Source organism: Gordionus sp. m RMFG-2023, chromosome 2 (genome assembly GCF_954871325.1).
Source record: "Gordionus sp. m RMFG-2023 chromosome 2, tfGorSpeb1-WG-v2, whole genome shotgun sequence".
NCBI lineage: Eukaryota > Metazoa > Nematomorpha > Gordioida > Chordodea > Parachordodidae > Gordionus > Gordionus sp. m RMFG-2023.
In genome coordinates, this window is record NC_088776.1 from 38594846 (window position 1) to 38617256 (window position 22411).

The window sequence follows — 22411 nt, forward strand, 5'->3', positions numbered from 1 at the left end:
ACAAAATATTTGCTTAGTACAAAATACTATAACTTTTAAAATTATTTGTAAGTTGGTCACATTAACTGAATGAGGTTCTAATGACTGGAAAGATGCATCGTTATCATCATTAAAAACCTGATATTTAAACGATAAAATTAGACACATGATTTGTATTTTTTCCCAGGGAGAGGATATATTTACTTGATAGGGCATTATGGGCGTCTACAATGGAGAAATATATATGATCAAGTGATTTGCCAAATTTCGTATATAATGATAAATTTTTGATTTTCAAATAGCTATATCCCATTAATTGTTATTAAATGTGATGTAAAATAAATGACTTGAAATTTTTAATTAATATCCCTAACTATCAACTAACAGATTAATCCTAAACCATCCATACCTTCTAATAAATAACCTACAAAATTTAAATAATCAGCCAAATTTTTTTAATTAATGAATATTATTCTATATTCTTGAAGGTAAAAAATTGCATTCGAGAGATGCGATTGAGGAAGAATTCGCGCGATAGTATTTTGCCCAGCAGCAGATAAATCACAATAAATTTTAAAAATACTATATTCAGCCATTTTAAAGAAATGAATATAAAAAAATTATCATTTGAAATATAAATTTATAAAATGGATCGTATAATGTATGATATAAAATCGATTTTTTCAGGTGGATGTATGTGTGGATATAAATATTATAAAAAATATAATTCAATTTAATGCTTTTTTTAAAAAAAAAAATTAAAAATAAAACCACACCAAATATACCCTAAATCTAGACAAAATCATTAATGACTAAATAAGACTTTATCGACAAATAATTGATTCAATTCAAATCTTTAAAATTTTTCTTTATAAAAAATCATTTGTTTAAAATTTAATAAAATAAGGCATAAAAATAAACATTTAAGTACCGTATTATAATCAATAATATACTGCTGTTCCAAGAGATATCTTATATTGTGCATAATAATATTGGTTTAAATATCCCATATACAAATCAGTCGTTTCCTTTAGATATGATAGCGAGGTATTCATTTTTCTTTTCCGCCCAAAATTTATTCATAAAATCAACTAGTCTATTAGTTTCTTCTATGGTTATAGAATTGAAGAGCGATACTCTAACACCACCTACGGATCGGTGTCCTTTCAAGTAGAGCATATTTTCCTCCTTGGCAGTCCGGTTTAAAAACTCATTTTGCCATTGAGCCTGCCCATTTATGGCGAACGATATATTGATTCTACTACGAAAATGGGAAAAATCTAGTTGATCATCTTTGTTTGATTTATTTAATTCTGGACATAAAAGGCTGTAGAATCCTTGCGTAGAGTCAATTACTTGGTAAATTCGAAAGCTTTTCATGTGAGACACAAGTTGCCAATATGTGCTTCTGAAGAGTAAAGGGGAAAATGTTTTTATTTTTAAATTTAATAAATCGTATAATTTGCGTGGTCTATTATATCCGAAAATTTATTTAAAAATAAATAAATTAGCGCATCCCTGTAACTGTAAGGAGTATAAATCAGTTCATGAAAAATCCGTGGATTAAACAGGATAAGATCGAATTAAGTTTATTTTACTATCAGATTGGATATATTTTGTCGGCCCGGACCTTCAAATAAATTTTAAATTGATTAAGTTTAACAAAAAAAATTTATCGGCTCTATCCAATTTGCAAAACTGATCCTATTCATTTTATTTAAAATTACCAGTAATCATAATTGCCAGACCTCTTAAAATCAAATATTTAATATTCAATTCGTTTTATAAAATAAGAATTATGTAATATGCGATAATAAAAAAGATATTACAGAAAAATAATATGAGCAAGGATATGTATAAATTTTATTTAATTTTAGCCGGGTTCATGTTCGAGTTGATACTAAATACTTAAAAAGGTTTGGTTCGGGTTCATTAAAAAATGGTTAGGGGACCTGATTTAGCTCAAATATTTCTAAAAATCAACAAAAAAAATAGATATCATATTTGAACTTAAATTTCTTTTTATCTTTGATAAAATTTATAAAATATATAAATATCTTTTAACACATATTCACATATAATATTCTATAGTAATATAAAAAAATTGTGTTGTTATATACTTTCAAAAAGTTTATCAATTTTTCAATATTTCTTTGTTATTCATTCGCTATTATACGATTATAATATAATTTCAATAAAAAAGGATCCCATACTGAGTTGTGTGGCTGGAACTGCTAAGACTATCTGTAAAAGTTTTAAATTTCAGATTAGGTGTTATTCATTCCTTTCCAATATTTAAGTATATATTGTTCTGGTGTATTCTATCATGATCCAACATACCAAATACAGGGTTTCCTATTCAAAATAGGAAAAGTTTCAATCATGAAAGGAAAAGGACCGATCATAAATGGAAAAGTTTTTATTTTCTTGTCAATATTCCTTAAATTTTTATTATTTCCTTCTTATTTTATTTCCAAATTTTTGCGATTTCTTTAAGTCATTATTAATATTTATTTTTCTTATTATCTTTTTTCAATTTTGATTCCATTTTTGTCATTTTAAAAATAATTTATATATTTTTCCTGTTATTTTTCTTCACTTCTTCTATTTTTTATTTCATTTTTTAACAATTCTTTCCTCTTCAATATTTTAACTTTTTATGATTTTTTCTCCTTATGTAAATGAAAGACTAGTATTAAAAATAATTACAAAAAAATTATTTACTTGCTCAAAAGTATTGAATGCTTCTTGCATAAATATTAAAAATTTAAATATGATTATATTTTATTAATTTACATATCGTTTGGTATTATAGCTCAAACTTATTTATTTAAACAATTAATTTAATTCAGCAATTATAATTAAATAATTTTATATGCAAAAAATTCTAATAAAAAATTGTCTGGCAATAAGAAATAAAAATTAAGTGAAAATTAAAAATGATTACAAAAAAGAATGATCAAAATGAGAAGAAAAAAAAATTGAGAAAGGATCAGAAAAATAAAGATTAAAAACGACTTAAAGAGATTTAAAAAGTTAAAAATATGTAAAAGAACAATATAAGGAGAAAAAAATCATCAAAAGTCAAAATATTGTTATGTAGGATGAAAAAAGAGGAAAGAATTGTTAAAAAATGGAGTATAAAAGTAAAGAAAAATAACAAGGAAAATTAATAAATTATTTTTAAAATTACAAAAAAATTATCAAAAATAAGAAAAATAATTTGAGAAAAGATATAAAAAATAAGAATTAAAAATATAAAATAAGAAGAAATAGTAAAAATAAATAAAAATCTAAGAAAAAATTGACAAGAATTTTTTTTTTTTTAATAAATAACGATTTTACTTTATTGAATGGGAAATTTCCTTTTTGATTGACACTTTTCCCTTTTTGATTGAACCCCTTTTTTGTTTGACACTTTTTTTTTATCGGATTTCTAGGCCTTTGGGACTTTTTCTTTTTTGATTGACACTTTCCCCTTTTGACTGAATCTTTTACTTTTATAATTGACAAGTTTCCTTTTTTTGAATGGGAAACCCTGTAAGAACATATAATTTTTTTATATATTAATGAATATGTCTTTAAATAAGAAAAATAAATAATTTGACCTAAAAAACAAGTTAGTAAGCTCTAAGGTTTTTTCGCCGTTTTGTTGACCGGTATAATGGCTATCTTTTCTTCTCATTTCTTTCTGCCTAACAACACCTTTCCAATTCATCATTAGAAGATGAATTCAAGTCATTTCTAATTTCAATCTCATCTGCAATATTTAATAATATCAAAATCTCTGCATTCTCATCCAAAAATTAATTAAATGGCATTTCGTCAAAAGCCTCTTCCTACGATATTAGAATTTGGAATATAACAGTCAAATACGGGGCAGAAAGAAATATATTCTGTCAAAGATAATCACGTCCTCTTTTTTCATCTGGTTGTATGGCAAAATTAATGTTGATAGTTTAAATCGCTAAGAGACATTTTAACAAGGTACCAAAAATCGATGTTATGACCCACCTTGCTTGATATCTCTTCAAGCCTTTAACACAATATTAATTTTACTTCAACTCCAACTTAACCATTGTTAAATAATAATCATCATCCGAATTTGTTAAACTTTAACAACTTTTAGTGGAGCACTTTCGAGCATGTTATAGGTAAAACTCCATCTATGACCATACAAGAATAGTTTTTTTTATATTTTTATTAATAAGTCTGGCATTTATTTGTTAATTCCTCATCTTTTATAGCAAGTTGTAGCACTAGGTTAAGTTAAGGCACCAAACTTTTTAATCTATTTGTCCCTAACCCGTTTTTTATATTCGGGTTCAAGCCAAATGAAAAAACGATTCAGGTTTAGAAAGAATTATTCGTTTTATAAAAAACTTAAAACGAATATTCAAATTTGAAAAAGAAAAAATCGAATAATACGAATATAGGTCTAGTAGTAACCGCCCAATAATATAATTAATTATTTATTGAAATCAAGAGTGAATTTTTAAAATATGAAAGACTAACCCACTCATGTTTTCCTTTTCGTTCATAATCTCATAACAGCTGCAATCATCGGGATTTCCGTTGGTGACTGAATGCCCATTCTGGATTTTATTTTGGTGTTTACATCTAAAATCCTTATTTTCTTGGTCCAAAATCCATTCTAAAGTAAGGGCTAATGCGTATATACTGTAAACAGGGGGAGTGTTAGGCAGACTATCGGCCTTAGAGACAACCGCGTAATTCATCACACTGGGAACTGGAAAATATGGAGATTGACTATTGATTAAATCTTTCCTAATTATAACCACCGTAATACCAGCGATACCTATGTTCTTTTGAGCACCTGATAATAATAGATTTTAATATTAATAAAATATATTGCCAATAAAAAAAAATTGGGCCGAAGATTTAATCAACTTGAATCTTCGGTTTTTTTACATTTAACTTAAAATTAACTTTTAATAAGTAAATAATTCCAACAAGAACCCTGTATCTGATCTGTTCTCGTAGTAACAGTCAGCTTGAAACATTTTCAGGGAATTCAGTTTGATTTCGAATAAAATTCACAGTATATTAATTTGTTAATGAAGATTAAACATTGAAATTTAAAAACTTTTTTATATAGAATACTATCTAATATATATAATCTCCATAAACATAACACGATCGTTTTCGTATCTCCCTAATGTATTTTAAATTTAAGGAAACTATATAGTGTAATGTTAATTTTATCTCCATAATCAAAAGACGATCGTTTTCGTATCTCCCCAATGTATTTTAAATTTAAGGAGACTATATAGTGTAATGTTAATTTTTTGCCCTCTACAAGGATCGAACTAGAGCCTCCCGTTTTAAAGGCATATGCTTTACCGTATGCACCAACTTGAATATAAATAAATGTAAAATATTAATTATATATATATTAAAGTTTCACGCATGCACCAATTTGAACATAATTAAATTTAAAATATTAATTATATAGATGTTGAAGGGTATTTATTTAGTTTGTGTGTATGGTATTAAATATACTTTATTAATAAATTTTATATAAATATTAAAATTTAAGAGTAAAAGAGGTAAAATTGTTATATGTATTAGAAATATCAAAATTTAAAAATTTGATGGAAATCATATTGAATAAAATTTAAAATAGAGGTGCTTTAAGATTTTTGAATTTTAAATATGGGTTATAGATTGGTCTGAAAATTTTTGTTGCAGACATAGCCAGGCCTGATCAAAAAACCATGGGTTGAAGGGTAATTATTTAGTTTGTGTGTATGGTATTAAATATACTTTATTAATAAATTTTATATAAATATTAAAATTTAAGAGTAAAAGAGGTAAAATTGTTGCAATGTATACTGTGAGCATGTATTAGAAATATCAAGATTTAAAAATCTAATGGAAATCATATTGGATATAATTTAAAATAGAAGTGCTTTAAGATTATTAAATTTTAAATATGGGTTATAGACTGGTCTGAAATTTTTTTGCAGACATGGCAGGCCTGATCAACCAAGGCCCATGCAACTTTCATATTCTGATTGTATTTTTAAATGCATTGTGACTTTTTATATATTATTTCAGTCCTCAACTATCAAAATTATTATGGTCTTTTGCAAGTTTGAGAAAACCAAGTGCGAGGACCTGGCTTGGAAATTTTTTTAATATTAGGCATAGGTGTAATATTTAACACAGAATATTTATATGGCCCTCAGGTAAAATTTAATTTAAATATATTTTTATTCAAAAAAATAGTATTCACTCTTAGTCTTAATGGGTTGGCCTTGGTTGGGGTGAGCTGGGTTAAAATAGACTAAAAAATAGATATGGTTTTTAGAGATTTACCTATCTCCAGACTTGGAAAAAAAATTTAAATTACTATCGGTTGGCCAGGTTTGAGAAATTTTTTTTATAAAATTATTATAGGTTGGGCTGGGCTTGGAAAATATTTTTATAAATTATATTGGGCTGGGCTTGGGGAAAATTTTGCAAAATTATTATGAGCTTGGACGCTTGAGAATTTTTTTTATTATTAATTATAGGTCAAACATTGGCCCAAAACAAATTTATTTGCAGGCCTGAGCTTGACCTGATCAAAAAACCAAGGCCCACGAAAATCTAAATTTTGATTGTATTTTTAAATTCATTATGATTATTTAAATATTTTATTTCAGTTCTTAACTACCAAAATTATTATGATCTTTCATTGGGCTTGGAAGAACTTTTTATAATTAATATGGCTTTGGACTTTGCCTGGGAATTTTTTTTAATAATAAATATTAGGTATAAGTAATCAGTAATATTAAACAAATAATATTGGTAATATCAAGTAAATGCTTTAAATTTATTTTTACTCAAACCATAGCACTTAGTTTTAATGGATTAAACCTGGCCTGAAGGGATGAGGGGGTAAGAAGAATAAAAATTGGATATTATTTTCAAATAACAGGTAACATGCATAAAAGTAAGAAGAAAATTTTCATTTCACGTCATTTTTGACGGGCTATCTACTAGTAATTATAATAAACAGTTAAAATTTAAGTTTTTCTAATTTTATATTACACATTAAATGAGATTCACTAAAGGCAATAAATAGTATTGTTATGTCAAGCTTAAAAAAAATAAAATTTATGCGCCAAAAGATATATATATTTTTGGAACCCCCGAATACTGCTAATTCACAATACAAATATCGAAAATGAATAGGAAAAAATTACAACCACTTGTGTGGTATAATGTAAAGTGCATTTATTATTTGAAAACAAGTTGATTTTTATTATTTAAATATTAATTAAATACAATCTTTGATTATTCCATGTTTAAAAAAAAAATTATGGTGAAGATTAGTGTTATTTAACGGCTCTATTTGAGCTATTTTTTAAAACTGCTAACTCAATATTTTATCCAGTAAAATATTACGCGAACCTGAAGATTTTTATAATAGATGGCACTGGTCATCAATTAGCGATGTCGAAGTTTAGGCAATATTTATGGTTAAAATATTGAGTTAGTCGTTTTTAAAAATCGGCGCAAATCGAGACGTTTAAGTAGTGAAAATAAATATTAAATATAGTATTTAAGGCAATTTCCCTTTATTTTCGACACAAAAAAAAATTATCATTAAATTTTAATAATATTAAATCGTCGAAATTTTATATTTATAATTAATAACAGATTTAAAATAAGGTGAATTACGCCCGTGTTTATTTCTCAACATTAAAGCACAAGGATTAATCAAAAATATTTGATAATAAAGCTAAATTTGACAAAGGAAAAGTATTTGTAAATCCCTGAAAATAGATTTAGGTTTCGGTATTTATAGTCATGACTATCATTTTAAATTTGTCAAAATGTATGAAGGAATGAGAAGAGCAGGGATCCAAACCGAACCTGAACCGAACCGCGGTCCTGTATTTTTTATCGAACCTAAACCGAACCTAAACCTCTAAAAAATTCCTAGCCGAACCTGAACCGAACCGCTAAAATGCCTCTGAACCGGTTCGAGTCTCATAATTTTATGCTTATAAAATAATGTGTAAGTTATTACTAGTAGTATATTGCAAAAATTTTATATATTCAAATTGTTTTAAAAATTATTATCAATCACATTTGATTGATAAACGTCAGTCATAATTTTTATAAACTTTAATATATTGCCATTTTGCAATATTTTAAGCCTATAAATTATAATGCCTAGAAAAAAATTTAATCTAATATATAAATTATTTACATATAGTATTATAAATGACACATCAAATCTGATATCATACTGGCAATGCCAGCTACCCAAGTTAGTGTGGAAGGATGTTTTTCAACAATTAAATTTATATTATCTCCTTATAGATGTAATTTGAGCGAGACGAATTTTGAAAATATATTAATTGTGCAGCTTAGTAAAAAAATCTAAGTAATTGTTCATATTTAAATTAATCATTGATATATTTATTTGTTATATTTGTGCAATTAATAAAAATGAAGGTTTTTATTTTAATTATGAAATAAAAAAATTTTTTTCCTGATACATAATCCTAATGTAGGTTTGAATACAAATGTGTTCAAACCGGTTTTTAGAGGTTCGAACCGAACCGATATTTTTATTTTTTGCGAACCGAACCTGAACCTTGAACCGTTATTTTTATCCGAACCTGAACCAAACCGATATTCGTTTCGGTTTCGATCCCTGGAGAAGAGTAATTAACAAAAAATTATAGTGGGCGTGGCCGGACATGTCAGAGCAAGGCTCTAGTTCTAATCCACTTTATAAGCTCAACTTATGAACATAAAAAAATAACGAAAAGTGTTAATTTTTAAACCTGCGTATATTAGACCGAACCGGGTCAAATCAATCTTTTTTGTGCATAAATTGGATGACATATCGCACACAATAACGGGTTTTTTATAAGAATATCCCTCACCTTTGTCCTCTTTATTCAAATTTTGTGAGTTTAATAAGTCCGATTTCCGTTTATAAGCTCTTTCTAAAATATCCAAAAAGTTGCCAGATTCATCCATAGTAGCATTGCGCACTGTATGCTGGTCATTTATCTCGAATCCCTCTATAGTTTCGTTAGAACAATAGTAGAAATAAGGTGATTCGGGGTTAATTCTATTAATCAAATATCGTTCTAACAGGGAATCAACGTTATATTTATCGTTAAAAACAGTGATTTTATTATTGTCGTATGATGGAGGTGTTGAAGTTAAAATTTGCTGCAAGCCAGCGTTATCTATAGGAGTTATCAAATTCACGCTGTTAAGGCCCAATAATGATTTAACCTCTTTGGCAGCTTTAGCCGACCATTGCCCAGTAATAAAATAATCAGGAGGAACAAAGGTACCCCCGAAATTAGGATCCTTTTTGATCAGGTTTAATGGGATGGCACTAAATTGAGCTATGATAAGGAGATATGAAAAAAATTTAGAAGTTTAAATAAATTGTTATAGGAAATAATCATTAATTATGGGTTGGGGATGAATTGATTAAGAGAGGGTGCTGGAGCATATGATTAGGAGTCGACTTCAAAAATGGCCAAACCGAGATTTTAGTTGCAAACTTTAACCTTGATAAGTTTTTGCTAAAAAGATAAACAAGACTTAGGAAGATGAAGAATAAAATAAACACGTTTTTCCGGCACGCGCCTTTAGATTAAGCCAAATTTATCGATTAAGAGATACTAGTAATGACTCGTTTACTTTTTCCTAGTAACGACACAAAACAGTGAAGCCTTCATATGTTACCCATACAAGAGAAGTTTTTGGTCAACCTAAGGGGGTTAAGATGGGAGTGACCAACTTTAGAGGTTTCATTATATATATTATAAAATCAAAATTGTGGATAACTGTATTATAGTGCGCACATATTGAACGTTTCAACGCAGGGTTTCACACAAATAATGCATTCGTTTAAATTGGACAGCATTTTTTGTTTTGTTTTAAATTTAGACGTTTCATATTAAAAAAATTAATTAACGCTTCAATTTAAACATAGCTGCATTTACGTTTCTATATTTGCGTTTTGAAACGCTGCGTTGAAACGTTCAATTTTTCGCAATATTAACATATAATTTATATTTTTGAGAAAAAAAACCAAGGTTATTTCATTTATTGAAAAAATGAATGAATAAAATTTACATTTTTTAAAAAAAGAGTTGAATAAACTTTCATGATAAATATAAATTTTATAAAAAAAGTTTTGATGATAAAAATAAAACGGATTTAAAAAATAAACTTTTAGATGATCTAAATAAGAGATCATTTGATTTTTTAATTTATTTTAATCAAAATAGGTCATAATCACTAGCTCACATCAGGTCTATGGCATGTCATATACTTCAGGCCGCTATTTTTAAATAAAAATATAGGTGATCAGCAAATGCCCATTAAAACAAAGTTTATTATTCTTTACCTATGGGGCTATGGTAGGTAAGGAATTTTTAATATATCTAATATAATCGTTATGTCATATTTTGTAAAAAAAATGCAATAGTTGGAATCAAACCTGCAATTGTAGCTCGTTATATAATTTAAAAAAACAATTTGAATATAGTGGATAATAATAAAAGGGCAATAAAAAAAGATACCCATATAAATTGGCTTGTAAAAATAAATAAGACAAATTATAGTAGCTTGTAAAAATAAATAAGGCAAATTATAGAAGAACCCTTGAGGACTTAATGGTCAGCAGTGGTGTCAAATATTCAGTGTTATAGTGAGAATTATGACAAACTAGCAAGAAAAATAATTCTTACTTATTGCTACACGTCCTCAACAGTAATTACTGCCTTATACTTTTGATATATACTTTTTTTAAATTTAATAAAAATATTTAACATCATCAATCTCAATTGTTTTTAAGATTGAAAATATTATAAAATTTAAGGAAACTTAAAATTTCAAATTTGTATTCAGGTTTTTTTAAGAGCCATATTTAATATAATATTATTAAATTAATAAAATATTTTTGTTAATTTTACCAAATTATATCCCGAGGTTCATGTTTCTAAAATAATTATTGGATCTGCCATAAATTATTTTTATAGACCATATTTTTCTAATATTTCCAGAATCTTAAAATATTTTCACATTAGTTACCCCATTTCTTACCACTAATGCATTGTTGGCACAAAATTTAAAGCTTTCATAAAATGTGACAAATAATTTGTTAGCAAAAACAAGAATAAGCCCATGGTGAATAGCTTACCACTATATTATAAAGAAGAAATATGAAACGCTTTTTGCCTTAAAAATTGGCTTGGCATGACAAATTAATATGCATTTTAATTCCGTTAATAACTTGATCGATAGTTTTTCATTCGATTTTATAATTATTTTTCTATTAAAAATTAGATGCAATAAAAATATTTTAAAAAATTCTATATTCGTATGAATTATTATATATTTTTAAAAAACAAATAATTCGAATAGAATATAAATAGCAAATTTTATTATTCATACTAATAGGAATATTCGATTTGTACTCGTTTAAGCCTAGTTTATAGCAATCAAATGAATCAGAATATTACTCCTCAATTGGTTCCATTATAGTTGAGGATGAGTTACTCAAATCCCTTTTTACAGACAGGGTTTAAAAAAATAAAAAACTCCAAGTTAATTAAAAAATCTTCAATTGGTTTCATTAGAGTTACACCTGAATCTTAAACTGTTTTTAAAATTAAAACTTTAAAAAAGTTAAAAATAATCATCCTACTGTAGTGGCGGCCAGATATCTTCAAATAATTTAAAATTATAACGAAAAATCTCCAAGCTTATTTTTTGTTTGATCTCAAAAGTGCTCTTAAAATGGTTGTTTTAGGGTTCTTTTGGCTGATTAGTTTGATTAGGGATTTAGTTTTCGTCCCAAATGAACATTTGAATATTACACTGTCGGTTATGTGTGAATATCTTCAATATTTCTTTTTCCCACTATAACTAATGGATCACAATAAATATTAAATAGACAAAATGCTTTAAACATAATCCCAATTAATGTGTTTCCCCATATGTCCATCAGGCCGTGAATTATTAATAACGGAAGTACCTCGAGGTTCGAGATGTGAAGGAACAGCTGCTTTGAGAAATGAATTTTGGGTAATTTTATTTATTTTCTAGTGCCATATATATATTTATATCAGTTCATGAGACAATGGAGTGGATGCCCTGCTTTCGAATCAACGAGTATACCACATCTTTGAAAATTATATGCAAGGATCCAAACCTAACCTTTAAACAGGTATTTTTTTATCGAACCTGAACTTTTAAGATTTATCCAAACCTGAGCTGAACCGCTAAAAATGCCTGTGAGATTCGAACCTCATGATTTTATGCTTATAAAATAATGTGAAAGTTATTAATAGTATATTGCTAAAATTCAAATTCATAGCTGAATTGTTTTAAAGATTGTTATTAATCCAACACCATTTTATGTTTATTACTATTTTACAACATTTTTAAAATATCTTTATGTTCCTTTTTATATTTAAATTTTAAAAACGCTTATTAATGCCTAGGAATAAATTAAATCCATAAATTATTTACGTATAATATTATATAGAAAGTTTTCTTTAAAGGTATAAACAAAATCTATTATAAAGATCAGAGAATATTAGAAATATTTTAGTTAATTGATGATAACTTAGAATTGGCAAAGTATCAGCTACTCAAGTTAGAGTGGGATATAACATATTGTTAAAACAGAGAAAGGGTGAGGTGAATTAGACAAATTTTTAGAATGAAATGAATAATAGAACTGCCTTTCTATTTATTAAAAATCATTTTTTTATTTCATAACATTGCATATTTTACAAGTTTAAGAAAAGAGAAATAAAATAAATAAAGAGCCACCAAACAATAAAATAATTTTTAAAAATTGGGCTGGTGGGTTAAACAAATTATAGAATGTGGGTAAATGAATTTAAAAAAAAATTATGGCTGGAAGGGGGAGTTAAAAATAAAATATTGGGGGGATAAGCCTGGTTAAAATCCATTCATCAGATTTCTAAACTCAATACTATTTCTTTAAAATTTGTAAAGAAAAGTTTGAAACCATTGGAAAGAAAATGTTGAGAATAGATGAACTGTTGGACAGCAGTGGGGTCATTCCATATCAAATCGATCACTTTACAACCCGACCATCTCAGATTTTGTTAAAATTTGGTATTTAAGTTAAGAAAGTATTGTAAGTGATGAATCCAAAATATTAGAGTCTTAACTCTATTAGAATTGGAGATATAGGGCTTCAAAGTGGGTCAACTTGGTCATTTTTCGAAAAAAATGATTTTTTAAAATTGAGATAACTTTTATATTAGATGCACTATGTATATTTATTATGGCTCATTTTATAGCCCTAAGTAAACTCTTGAACGTATGTTAAATAAAATTAATTTTTAGTTTAAATATTTTTTTTAAATTGCGGTTAAAAATTTGTAATTAATTTTTTAAAATGTTAGACTAAATTTTTTTCAAATTTCAGATATTATGTAAAAGTACCAAGAACTGTTCATATATAATTTCGAGTGGGGCCAAAAATATTAATTAGATAAAATCGCATTTTAAAAAAATCCGCTAGATGGCACAAGAAATTTAAAATATCAATTTTAACATAAAAAGTCATTATAAGAAATTTTTTTTTATTCCATAATATAATATTTGTCGAATAATTAATAATAAGCGTATAATATAAATATTTAAAATAATTTTAATTTCTTTGAAATTAATTGAATTATCGATTTTTCCCAATAATTATATCTGTTACTTTTTTCCTAAAATTTATAATTTTTAAAATTAATTAATTTATGATTTTTTTATCTGTTACTTAATTTATAATTTTTAAAATTAATTAATTTATTAATATTTTATTAAATATGTTTTGTACAAATCCATTGAATCTTCCAAATCACTATTCCGTGAAAGATTTGCGTAAGGTGGCCCTATGGATGACAATGTATCATAAAATTAAGAAAGGAGAATATACTTGTCCTAAGTGTCGCAAATTATTATATAAAAAGAAGAATAGTATTCCAATTTTAGAGGATAGCAATATCCCTACAACTTCAAATAATTTCTTAAACTCCACCGATATAGAAAATGATTATCCAATTAATGACGACAATGCGCAACTCCCTACACTTTTTTTAGAATCCTTAAATTCTACTTTAAATCAAATGGGGCATTCTCCAGTAAAAAAAAAAGAGACTAAGAGAAAAAAAAGAGACTAAGAGAAAAAGGATATCCCAAGAAAAAGCTCAGCAGAATTTCAAAAGCTATTGGGAAAATTCTACAACCAAAGATTAATAAAAATGATAGCGACGATTGGATAATTCATATGAAAAATAATTATCCATTATTGTCTAAAACCCCAAAATATCAATTATTAACAACATTACCTACAAATTGGAGCATTCATAAAATTAAAAAACAATTTAATGCTTCGTTTTATATGATCCGTAATTCAAAATACATTCATAGTCAAAAGGGGATTCTTTCAACTCCTAATCCCAAGGCAGGTAAAACTATAGATCAAAACACAGTTAACGTAGTTAAAAGTTTCTATTTAAATGACGAATATAGTAGATTATTGCCCGGAAAAAAAGATTGCGTTTCTATAATTGAAAATGATGAAAGGATTAACGTTCAAAAAAGGTTAATTCTTAATAATTTAAAAGAAATCTATATAAATGTCAAAACTATCTACCCTACTCTTAAAATCGGATTTTCAAAATTCGCCTCATTGCGCCCTAAAAATTGCATAATGCCAGGTTCAAGTGGCACTCACTCGGTTTGTGTCTGCCTAATCCATCAGAATGTTAAGTTGCTAATAATAGGTAGCAATTTAGCAACTTTGACAAAAAATAGGGATTTTGAGATAAAGACTTACAAAGACATAATTCCAAAAATGATTTACAATCCTCCACTGCCAGCCTGTTATTTTGGCGAATGGAATGTCCTAGGGACCAAGCATTAAGAGCTAAATTAGAAAATTTATTAATTGCACATGATATATACAGGATAACGTTCAAGCAATGGATAACTGTAGATAGAACTAGTTTAGAGACCCTAACACAAACTGCTGACGAATTTCTTAATTACTTATTTGATAAAATATTTATTTTGATTCGCCATTCTTTTATGAACAAAAAAATAGATTCCATCAGAATCTTAAAAACAACTTAGAGCTAGATCATTATTTGGTTATCTGCGATTTTTCTGAAAATTACTCTTTTATACTTCAAGATGAAGTCCAAAGTTATCACTGGGCCACTTCTCAGGTTACCCTACATCCATTTGGTATATATTATAAAGTAAATAATGTATTAAATCATATAAGTTATGTGGCCATATCCGAGTCGCTGGTACATAACACTTGTTTATTTCATTTATTCCAAAAAAAAATGATAAATTTTTTAAAAAATGACTTTTTATCTGAGCCAAAATACATTAATTATTATTCCGATGGGTCCGCGGCGCAATATAAAAATAGGAAAAATTTTATAAATTTGTGTTATCATCAAGTGGACTTCGCCATCCCAGCAGAGTGGCATTTTTTTCCTACTGACCATGGGAAAAATGTTTACGATAGAATAGGGGGAACCGTTAAACGCTTGCCTGCGCGGGCCAGTTTACAACGTCCTTATGAAAATCAAATAAAATCTCCCTATGAATTCTTCAAATTCGCTGAGGAAAATATTAAAAATATTTATTTTTTCTATACATCCCATAAAGAATACCAAGATGAGCAAGAATTTTTAGAGGAACGATTTTCAAGAGCTCTTTCAATATCTGGGACTCAAAAAATTCATGCAGTCTATCCTGTTAATTTATCACAAATAAATACAAAAAAATATTCTAGTGCTATTGAAGTCAAATTAGAAAAATCCAAAATATAAAGCGAAATATTAACTAAAGATATTAAAGGGTATGTTACATGTTTATATGATAATAAATGGTGGTTATCATTTAAAGAAATTTTAAAATTATTTTAAATATATATATTATACGCTTATTATTAATTATTCGATAAATATTATATTATGGAATAAAAAAAATTTCTTAGAATGACTTTTTATGTTAAAATTGATATTTTAAATTTCTTGCGCCATCTAGCGGATTTTTTTAAAATAAGATTTTATCTAATTAATTTTTTTGGCCCCACTTTGAAATTTTATATATGAACAGTTCTTGGTACTCTTTACAAAATATCTGAAATTTGGAAAAAAAAATTTAGTCTAACATTTTAAAAAATTAATTACAAATTTTTAACCGCAATTTAAAAAAAATATTTAAACTAAAAATTAATTTTATTTAACATACGTTCAAGAGTTTACTTAGGGCTATAAAATGAGCCATAATAAATATACATAGTGCATCTAATATAAAAGTTATCTTAATTTTAAAAAATCATTTTTTTCGAAAAATGACCAAGTTGACCCACTTTGAAGCCCTATATCTCCAATTCTAATAGAGTTAAGACTCTAATATTTTGGATTCATCACTTACAATACTTTATTAACTTTAATACCAAATTTTAACAAAATCTGAGATGGTCGGGTTGTAAAGTGATTGATTTGATATGGTGACCCAGTGACAAATTTTAATAAGTAAGGGTTAATTTTAATAAGTATAAGGGTTAGGCCCTGAAACTTGTAAAGTTGAAGGTTGTAAAATAATAATAATTAAATTCATATACAAAAATTACTGATCCTTTATTGTTAGTCCTGACAACATGATCCAAAATACAATTACAATAAATTAATCAAAATTAAAAGTAAAATTATCATTTTAAACATTTTATATCATATTACAACATAAATAATGATCAATTATTTTATAAATTGAATATCTAATATATATAATCTCCATAATCATAAAACGATCGTTTTCGTATCTCCCTAATGTATTTTAAATTTAAGGAGACTATATAAGTAATGTTAATTTTTTGCTCTCTACGAGAATCGAACTCGAGCCTCCCATTTCAAAGGCATATGCTTTACCGCATGCACCAACTTGAATATAAATAAATTTAAAATATTAATTATATACATATCAGAGACCTGCAGAGGTACCATTTGCACGGCCCGGCCCGGTTTTAAATTTTTTAGGCTCGGCCCGGATATTTTAAAAAAAAAATTTTTACGGCCCAGCCCGGATTTAAAAATTTTAGGCTGAGAATTTTTAAAATTATATTCGACCTGGTATATACAAAAATTCACCTATGAGGTATTTTACCATATTTTTCAGCAAGTATTATCGCTTATTATTTAAAAAATACATGTAAAAAGCTAATATTTTGAGAATATTATATTGAATTTATAAAACTGTTATTTATAAAAATGGATATTTTGAGCATATACTATATTTTATATTGCATTTATAAAAATAAAACTAATATTTATAAAAATGGTAATAATATTTTGAGCATATACTATATTTTATATTGCATTTAAAAAAAATAAAACTAATATTTAATTTATAAAAATGGAAAATATTTTGAGAATATAATATATTGTATTTAATTTACTATTTAATTTATAAAATAAAAATAAATCGCTATTTAAAAAAATGCATGTATAATAAATAGTATTTTGAAAATATAATCTAAATGCACAATATTAATATAATTTATTTTATAATATAAATTTTTAACAAAAGAAGATAAAAAATGAAAAATGTTGGATTAAAAACTTTCATGACTCAAGGTAAATATAATAAATGCAATAAATATTTGAAAGTTTGCAAAGTAAAAAACCAGCATGATTGACGAAACCCTATACTCAAGAAAGATATTAAAAATTCACAAATTATCATGAAGAAAGAGAAGCATATCTATCTTTTCAGGTTGAAGATTACTTCTTCTTTCTTCAAGAATTCTCCCAGTAGTGGAAAAATTCTGCTCACAGCTTGCACTTGAAGCAGGAATTGCCAATACCCGTTTTGCCAATTTTGCTAATATTGGAAATTCGCTTTGATGAGCCGCCCACCACTCTAACAAATTATCCACCTTAAATGTTTCATCTATTTTTTTATTTATGTAATTATAATATTCATCATAGGGTATTGACATATTACCAGAAATACTATCGCCCCATTTGCCATAAAAGATTCAGTTTGTTTAACAACAGTCATAATTTGACTGGTCTATGGTATTTCATTTACTTCCTGAGCCTCTTGTAATTTAATATAATCTTTTATATAGTTTTCCGTCATCTTGCGATCTGTCCCTGACAACATACGTAATTGCTTGAATTTGGGACAGAGAAAAAGAGAAATAAAATGATACTGGTGTAAAACAAATTTTTCAATTAAAAAATGCTTTATATTAAGTAAAATCAATTTTATTTCTCCTTTTTCGCTTTGAAAGGTATTACAAACTTCAAGAAGTGATATTCCTTTATTTGATTGTTTTGGTAAAATATATTCTAAAAATTTAGATATGAATTATAAAAAAATATATTAATAATACTTGAATATTGGGGCTTATTTAAGATATTCCTTTATTTGATTGTTTTGGTAAAATATGTTGTAAAAATTTAGATATGAATTATAAAAAAATATATTAATACTTTGAATAAATTTGCAGGAAATTAATAATTAGATCGATCTGTGGGTGTTAGGTAGTGTTTACCATCACCCAATATTATATTAATCATAACTATAATATAATATAATCTTATAACCATTAACTCATAATGTAAAAATTTTTATAAAAAATATTAAGGCCTGGCCCGGATAAATTAAAAAAAAATTTTTTTAGGCTTGGCCCGGATATGTTTAAAACGGGCCGGGCCTGCAGGTCTCTGATATATATTAAAGTTTCACACATGCACCAACTTGAATATAATATAATTTAAAATATTAATTATATAGATGTTGAAGGGTATTTATTTAGTTTGTGTGTATGGTATTAAATATACTTTATTAACCCTTCAATACTTCGGTGGGGTATATGAAACCCCAGGCATGCTAGAAATGATATTGCATAAAAACAGTTAAATATTATTATCTGGATTTTTCAGTAGCTTCATCAAATATATCTTAGAATCAATATTCCAAATTTCATGCATTTCGGTTGAGTAGTTTTTAAGATATAAGCGTGACTGATTGGGGTGTGTGAGACCCCACCAGAGTAAATTCGTAACTTTTTAAGAAATTTTTTTTTAAAAATTTTATAATTATAAATATATACTACTAAATTATAAAATTTATCTAAACAAAATTTAAATATCTTTTATTTTGAATGAGATATATGAAAAGGAAACTGGTGGAGTTATTTTTTTATTTTTTCAACATTTGATTGAATCATTTTTCAAATTATTATAAAATAAATGATTTTTGAAGATTTCCAGCATTTCGTGGTAAATGCCCATTTAGGCAGTACATGCCCAAAAAGCCATCAAAATACGGCATAAAATTATATTCCTTGGTGGATGCCAAAACTTACTATACACTTAATTTAAAGTATATACTGGAAATCAACCAGAGGGGCCTTATAAAATAAGTAATAAACCAGCAGATGTGGTAAATAGATTAATTCTTCCAATATCTGGTTCAAGTCGCAATGTAACCATGGATAATTTGTTTACAAGTTATATTAACAATAGTGGGCACATTAAGGCAAAATAAACCACAAATTCCTAATGATTTTATAATGACAAAGGGAAGGGAAATTTATAATAGTATATTTGGATTTCACAAAGACATCCCATATTATCAAATATCCCCCAAAAAAGGAAAAATGTGATAATGCATTCAACATTGCATCATAATAAAAATGTTGATGATAATAACCTTTTCAAACCTGAAATCATATCATTTTATAATATGACTAAAGGGGGGGGGGGGTCGATATGGTTGACCAAATGATTGGAAATTTTTCAATATCAAGAAAATCTTATCGTTGGCCTTTAACAATTTTTTATACACTTCTAAATATAACAACAATTAATTCTCATATTATATACACAGCAAATACAAAAATATCAATTAGTAGAATTAATTTCATAAAAAAATTAGCTATGGAAATTATTACTCCACATTTAGAATTAAGAAAAGAATGTATTAGATTGCCACGACCCCTGAAAGATTCTATTTATAACATATTAGGCAAGGAACCAAATAAAAATATTAAGCCTTCAATAGAAAGGTGTAGTGTTTGTCCTAGAAAAAGGGATAAAAAAACAAAATATTTTTGTCAAATATGTAAAATAAATTTGTTTAGAACACATGAATGCTTTATGTAATAAATGTTTTACATGTCAAAATTAACATATTTCAATGTCCTGTATTTTTTTTATGTTTGAATGAATCAGTGTAATTTTTTTTTATATTGAAGAATAAAGATCCATGTTATGAATTATCATGATTATATGATATATAAGTTAATTTTTTAATTTAATATTTTAAATTTAAAAAAAGTTGGCTTTTTTAGAAAATTTTGGGACAAATTATATTACTCCTCATCATCTTTTATCTAAACTTAAGAAATAAAAATAAATAATTATTTTATCAGGTTTAAGGTTAGTTCTATCTTATATCCAAATATTAAATCTTAATAATGAATATAACTGGAGATATATGCATTTGAAATTGGGGTCTATTAAACCCCACCCGAGTATAAACGTGATTTTTTTCACCGGAGTATTGAAGGGTTAATAAATTTTATATATATTAAAATTTAAGAGTAAAAGAGGTAAAATTGTTCAATGTATACTGTGAGCATGTATTAGAAATATCAAAATTTAAAAATGTGATGGAAATAATATTGAATAAAATTTAAAATAGAGGTGCTTTAAGATTTTTGAATTTTAAATATGGGTTATAAATTGGTCTGAATTTTTTTTTGCAGACATAGCCAGAACTGATCAAAAAACCATGTGTTGAAGGGTAATTATTTAGTTTGTGTGTATGGTATTAAATATACTTTATTAATAAATTTTATATAAATATTAAAATTTAAGAGTAAAAGAGGTAAAATCATTGCAATGTATACTGTGAGCATGTATTGGAAATATCAAAATTTAAAATGGTTTGTTTAAAAATTAAATTAGGATGAACATATTTTCAGAATGGTACTTAAAACTTAAATTTTTATATCTCATCCTATAAATAAAAATATTGGTTATGGGTATCCCTATTTTATGATTTTTAAAGCTTAGGTAAATTGGGAAGTTTTTTTAAAGGCTATTCATTTTCCCTTCAGGGCAATAAAAGAGCATAAGTGTTGAAAAAGATAAATTAAATAATTATCAAAAATTAAAACTAACCAGTTGCACCTCCTTGCATAAATAAAACTTCATAATTGTTTGGAATATCAAATATAGTTTTGAGGGATTCCTTGGCTCTTTTTACAATTTTTACAAAATATTCTGATCTATGACTAAGCTCAAATATATTGGAACCTGTATTTTGATAATCCAGAAATTCCTTATACATAGTTTGCTTAACCTGAGTAAAGTTTTTTAAAAAATATGGAAATTAGATTAATAACAAGTATATATTGTTAATATTTATTATTTTACTTCATTAGGGATTTTTGAAGGTCCAGCAGAAAAATTTATAATATCTTTGAGCATTATACAATTATTTATAATTTTTATTTAGTTAATCTTATTATGTGGCTTTTTTACCTCTAAATCTTGTTCTGTTATCAAGCTATGAATGTAAAAATAAAATTATATCTAATTCATATCATACTATCGATCTTTTGCACTCAAAAAATGCAGTCCTTAATTTATAGCACAAATGCGGAACTGAAGGATGATTATTTGTCAGGCAATCTTTAGGAGATAGATTAAACTAAAACCAGAACACAATATTAAATATTATCTTTAATGTTTTTTTTTACTTTTTTAACACAATCTGTATTTATTAAGCAATCTTTCAATTCAACACGGATCTGATTACACGCAGGTTTAACTTCAGGTTTCGCATTTTTATTTAATAAATTATTTGATTCATCGATATCGTTTTCGTCGTATTTATATGGATCCATGTATCATTATTATTGTTGAAATAAATAACATATGCAAATAAATAATTTCCCAATGACCTACTTTTATGAATTTTGAATAACAAAATGTTGAATAAAAGGGAAATTTAATAGATAAATAAAAATCAAGTTTTTCCCGGTTAAAAATAGGAATTTTAATAGAAAAGCAAAATTAAAAAGTTACAAAATGAATTGGGAATTTTAATGGAATAGCATGATTAAGAAGTTAAAATAATGTTGAGCGCATCAAACCTGATGCTTCAAAAATGTTCCAAACAAATCAACTAGGCTTTGGTACTAAAGCAGGATGCCAAATAGCTGCCCACTCTCTTATATATATCGAAGATCCTCCTCCAGACGGCATAGTCCGTAAGCTGAATTATAAAAATGCTTTTAATTCTCTATCCAAAAAAATGTTTTGAACAATTCTATGGAAAATTTCTAGTTGGAAGATTT

At 26.3% G+C, this 22411-nt stretch overlaps 1 protein-coding gene across 4 annotated transcripts; it reads right to left on the reverse strand.

Moving 5' to 3' along the window:
- Positions 1–614: 614 nt before the first annotated feature.
- LOC135925432 (phosphoserine aminotransferase-like) lies at positions 615–21984 on the reverse strand. 4 transcript variants are annotated; one of them, XM_065460745.1, is made up of 9 exons: positions 21812–21983; positions 21661–21762; positions 21594–21618; positions 21486–21529; positions 21231–21411; positions 8790–9368; positions 4495–4816; positions 3325–3517; positions 1444–1609 (listed from the first exon to the last, which is right to left on the reverse strand). In XM_065460745.1, the coding sequence occupies exons 1-9, from the start codon at positions 21956–21958 to the stop codon at positions 1580–1582; spliced, it is 1623 nt and encodes a 540-aa protein (XP_065316817.1). In that variant the 5' UTR covers positions 21959–21983; the 3' UTR covers positions 1444–1579. The 4 variants fall into 4 exon arrangements, with proteins under 4 accessions (XP_065316815.1, XP_065316817.1, XP_065316818.1 ...); XM_065460744.1 differs by lacking the exon at positions 1444–1609 and adding an exon at positions 2131–2334 and having other exon boundaries at positions 21812–21984; XM_065460743.1 differs by lacking the exons at positions 1444–1609; positions 3325–3517 and adding an exon at positions 615–1387 and having other exon boundaries at positions 21812–21977.
- Positions 21985–22411: the final 427 nt, after the last annotated feature.